The 4,663-nt window shown below is 43.8% G+C and overlaps 1 protein-coding gene across 1 annotated transcript in view; it reads right to left on the bottom strand.

The window, feature by feature from the left end:
• TRAFD1 (TRAF-type zinc finger domain containing 1) overlaps positions 1–3,516 on the bottom strand; it is a gene marked incomplete at its 5' end in the record, with an annotated part of 10,658 nt that extends 7,142 nt beyond the window's left edge. The window contains 4 exons of the mRNA XM_010157861.1: positions 470–739; positions 1,673–2,081; positions 3,254–3,307; positions 3,381–3,516. Of these exons, the coding sequence (XP_010156163.1) occupies positions 470–739; positions 1,673–2,081; positions 3,254–3,307; positions 3,381–3,516 (869 nt within the window). The remainder of the gene's footprint in view (positions 1–469; positions 740–1,672; positions 2,082–3,253; positions 3,308–3,380) is intronic.
• Between the last annotated feature and the right edge of the window lie 1,147 nt (positions 3,517–4,663).

Below are 4,663 nucleotides of genomic sequence, written 5' to 3'. Positions count from 1 at the left end.
CCTGCTTTCAAAATAAGCTGGCACTTCAGGTCTCCCCCAGATCCTCCCTTCCTATCGTGTTTATTGCAACACGAACGCTGTCACCCACTCAGCTGTTACAAAGCTCTCGCTGCACACCACGGTCAGCAATTCACTCCAGTTTTTATTCCTTCTGCCCTTGCTGTCTTGCTTTACTAATACGCCTTCCAAAGAAACTGTTTTAAACACTAATATTGCTAAGTTTTGAGGAAGCAGAAGATAAAATTTAAGGAAGGAAGGAAGAATGGTACTCATGGAGGGCAATCTGTGTATTAATTATCAAAAAATTATTTAAAGGGAGTCTCAAAGACACTTATTTTGACATTTTAAAATACCTAAATAATCTTTGACATTCCCAGGCCAAGAATCCTGTCTTTCCTTCTCCATTCTCTCAAACTTTAAGGGAAAAAAACCAAACCAAACCAACCAACACAACAGCATTCACACTTACTTTTTATGTGGTTTGACGTGCGAAAAGACACTGCAGAGTCACAGGAGAAGGCACTGGAGTTGTCTGTTTCATTACGACAGGCCGGTGGCACAGACCCTTTGCTGTAGTAGTCCTCCCAGAAGTCACGGGGAATTTCAGCTGCAGCATTATCATGAGGATTACTCTCATCTTGTAGGCTAAGAGCCAGCACGTAGTCTAAATCAGCATTCCACTCTTCACAAAGTGGAGAATGAGTGCTCCCGTTTCTCTCCAACCACTCCAGTTCATCCTCTTCAAAAGACAAATATCATAAATTTGAGAGTGTTAAATCTGCAGGTTCCCTGCTGTGCATCAGGCTAGCTCAGCCCCGAGGGTTTCACACGTGCACATGTGGACAAGGTCAGCCTTTCAAAGACTAGAAGGACCTCTCTATCAAACTCAGGAAGAAGAAAAACAGTCATCCTATTTTTGTTTGTAACAAGCCAAAAAGAGAAAAAGAAGAAAGTCATTCCTCTTACTCCAAAAACTTGAACTTAAGCTGCTTGGGAGCTTTACGAAGTCACTGAGGAACCTTCTCTAACCTACACTGTGAACAAAGTCCAGTCAAGATACTGCAGTTTTGTCCCTTTTACAAGGCTACAGGACTTCAGCTTTGTTTCTCCAGTATATCAATGGGAAAACAAATTCCTTTTAATGGCAGCCCGCAGCATAAAGCTGAGCAGAGATCCAGCCTAGGGCTCATGGAAAGGTTATGTTTTCAGTATGACCCCTTGCACATGGAGGCAAGAGACTGGAGGTTTAGGAAAGAGCAGAGACACTGATAGCAGCATCAGCTGTGTCCAAACGGGATGTTACTGCCGAAATGTGCAGCGCTGCAAGTGTGAACCCACATCCAAATCTTACCTACGCTCCTACGGGAAGTAACAAGGAGTGCAGCTGCAGAACAAAACTGGAAGAATTTGCAGTAAGAAAACCGCCACTTTCATTTTTAAGCTAGACACTTTGAGACAAAAGAACAGGCAGAGGACTGGGCTTTCACACCTCCACAGTCCTCTGTTTAGCTGGCTTAGACCTCTGCAGTTCCATTCCCCGGGAAAGCAGTCCCACTCCCATTGCCTCTGGAGCTTTCGGTGTTTTCACAGAAAGCAATTACAGAACCTTCGACTTGGATCAGCTGCCAAATGTCAAATTAGAGGCCAATTATTACTCTTTTCTACACCTTACCTTGCTTTTGATTTCTTCGTACTGCTGAAGCATTTCTTCTGCTCATGTCCTTAAGTGTTTTGCCTCCTAAGCAGCCGCTATAAATCTGCTTTTCTAGCACCCTGGGCATTCTCCACAAGGGCCCAGCACAGTTACCTGATCTTAGCCGGTTCCTAATGTCTCGCAGGGCACGCAAATCCGCATCCTCATCCTCAAAGCAATGCACTGTTCTGCTGCCTCTTGCTTGTTTCACCTCTTGCCCACAGACTCGAGGATGCTCCTTCAGATCTTTCACCAGAACGTTCCGACCGCACACGCCACAGGTCTCAGTCCTAGCTCCGCAGTAGATTTCATGGTCCTCGAGCTTGCTGAAAGCGAGCTGTATGCCGCAGTACTGGCAGACGGCAGGACGCAGCGGGCACTCCGACGCCTGGAAGAAGAGAGAGGGATTATTCTTGGCATACGTAAGACTTGGGCAAAGGGGGAGGGAGGTTCTCAGTTTGGTAAGAGTCAAGTGGTCTATTGCTTCTTTAGCCAGATCCAAAGCTGCACCAAAGAATAGCCTGGAATAAGATTCCCTGTGAGAAATGCAAGAACAACATGTTGTAGAACCTGTGTAGTCATAAACATGCCAGATGAAGCTCTCCAAATACTCAGAACATGCTTTTTAAACCTGTAACGCTCAGGCAGCAGATTCACATGGTGCTTTTTGAAGTTAGCTTTTCCACACGCTCTTGACATCCAGCACTAATCAATTTCATCGAGAACAGCTAAAAACGTGTTAGTGTGTGTTACATGAGGGAGCAGATTTACAGCACGTTCACTATTCAACAAGAACTGCGCATGTTCTTTACCCTACACTGAATGACAGGTAAGCTGCCTTTACGAAGGGGTTAATCAGAGATGAAAATACATGTTATAATTGCAGATGCTACAATAATACACCATCACTTGCTTTATAAACACAACTAAAAGCACTACACGAAAACGTGCAAGACAAACTACTTCCAGGTTTTGAACTGGACAGATCCTCAAAGAAAATCCTCTTTTCCTCACCGATAAGCAGACTTGCGTGGCACTGCCAGAGCTGTCTATGAATGAGCCCATAGGAAGGGAAGGTACTGACATTTTTAATGAGTCTGCCTGCGACAGTGGCCAGCTGGATTCAGAAACTCCCAAAATCCCGCTGTGTCCCATTTGAGTTCATTTTACAAGCTGTTTTAAAGGTCTGTTGGACACAATGAGCTATTAAAACTCACATAACGACTGCAGCAGTCAGAAGTGCATGTTAATGAAAAAAGTCAAGTTAATCATATTCTGCACTTTGGAAATAGCTCATCATTTTTCATCTTAATCACTAATAAGGCAAAATCACCAATTATCCAGATACCCCTTTGGTATGAAGGCTTGAGCAGGCTCTACCACTTCAGGGCAGTTTCCAACCACCTTCTCTCAGAAGGTGTGAATTTAGAAAGCATGGTTCAATAAAAAGGATGCATAAATCCCAGGTTGGAATCCAGGCCTAGGCTGAAGGCTCTAGAGTCAGCGCTTGGAAATACACAGAGGATCTTCCAAGTGCCTAATAATATAAAGTCCACCAACCTCATGATCCGTCAAGAGACATTTTTCTATCTTCATCCTACACTTGCAGGTGACCTATGAGAAACAGACCACGTTAGATTAATCGCCACAGAAGTCAGAAATTTTAGAGGAGAAATTTGTTTCTCACCTGCACATGTTCAGACTCAATGTGGTTCTTCATTTCAGACTTTGGGATTAATTCACTGCAGTAGCGGCATACTTCAATATTTCTGCTACAGTGGATTTCGTGCACTATGAAGTTAGCAACAGGAATATCCTTTTTGCTGTGAGAAAGTCATAGAGGTTACTCTTTAGAAAATGCACTGACAGCAATTTTAAGCAGTTTTTAATTTAAAAAAATCCTAAAAAAGCTTTCTATGAATTCACAGTTTAGAGAACTGAGTAATTAAAGAGAAAGACAATCCCAAGCAGGCCTCCACGTTCCTTTATAGTTGAGATATTAACACAGGTAGCATGCAAAAGTCACACACTCACTGCATTTTGAAGATACTCATTCTCCTATCATGTGGAGGATGCAAGGATTACAAACACAAAAGGTGCAAAAGAAACTGAGGCAGCAGGAGCTTAGTCCTTATTCCTGCCTCAAGTGGGTAGCATCATTTCCAGGTGGACCTTCCATTCTACTCTTGCACACAAGAAATCAGCCCTCAAAACACCAACATTGACCTGTTGTGCTTTCCATGTCACGAAGGACAAACACTACAGCTGTTCACTTTTCTCCCTTGCCAGTTCCCAAGCAGCCAGCAGCGTGGCAAAGCAAGGAAGTCCAACAGCAGTGTCTAAGCTGCACATACCCACTGCTCACAAACTAACCAGGCTGATGTTGCAAGAAACTGTTTAGATCCCGATGTCTCTTTGAGGGGAGAAAAAAAAAAAAAAAAAGTCAATTTCTTCAGTTGTTTGTATTTGAAACGCAACTTCCGAGATTACGTCACCATCAGTAAATGCAACACTGGAGCGTCTGAAGAAAGAGAACTGTTGCCAGAGGGAAACAATATGTGCCCATTTATTCTATTTTTACATCTCTGCTTCTGAGCCACGTAGCTGGTACAGAAAAACTTGGAATCACGTACTTTGTGTGTATCTCACTGCAAATCGAGCCTTTATTTCGATTTGAATACTCTGGGTACTATCTACCTGCATGTTAAGCCAGAAACTTGAATCATAGAATCACTAGGTTGGAAAAGACCTTAGAGATCATCCAGTCCAACCAGTTTACGTTGAGTAAACGTTGGGAAAATCATAGCAATACTTGATAAGGCAGAACTAAACCCCAAACATTTTTAACAAGATGTTCGTTGCTAATTTCCACCTCGCAGCACGGCACCGCACCCGAGGGAACACATCCTGCTCACCGAGCTCAGCGCTGCGCTCGGCTGCCCGCCCGCCCCCGCCGCCGGTCTCGTTGCT

This window comes from Eurypyga helias, unplaced genomic scaffold (assembly GCF_000690775.1).
Source record: "Eurypyga helias isolate BGI_N326 unplaced genomic scaffold, ASM69077v1 scaffold20150, whole genome shotgun sequence".
NCBI lineage: Eukaryota > Metazoa > Chordata > Aves > Eurypygiformes > Eurypygidae > Eurypyga > Eurypyga helias.
This window is presented reverse-complemented; position numbering and strand designations above follow the sequence as displayed.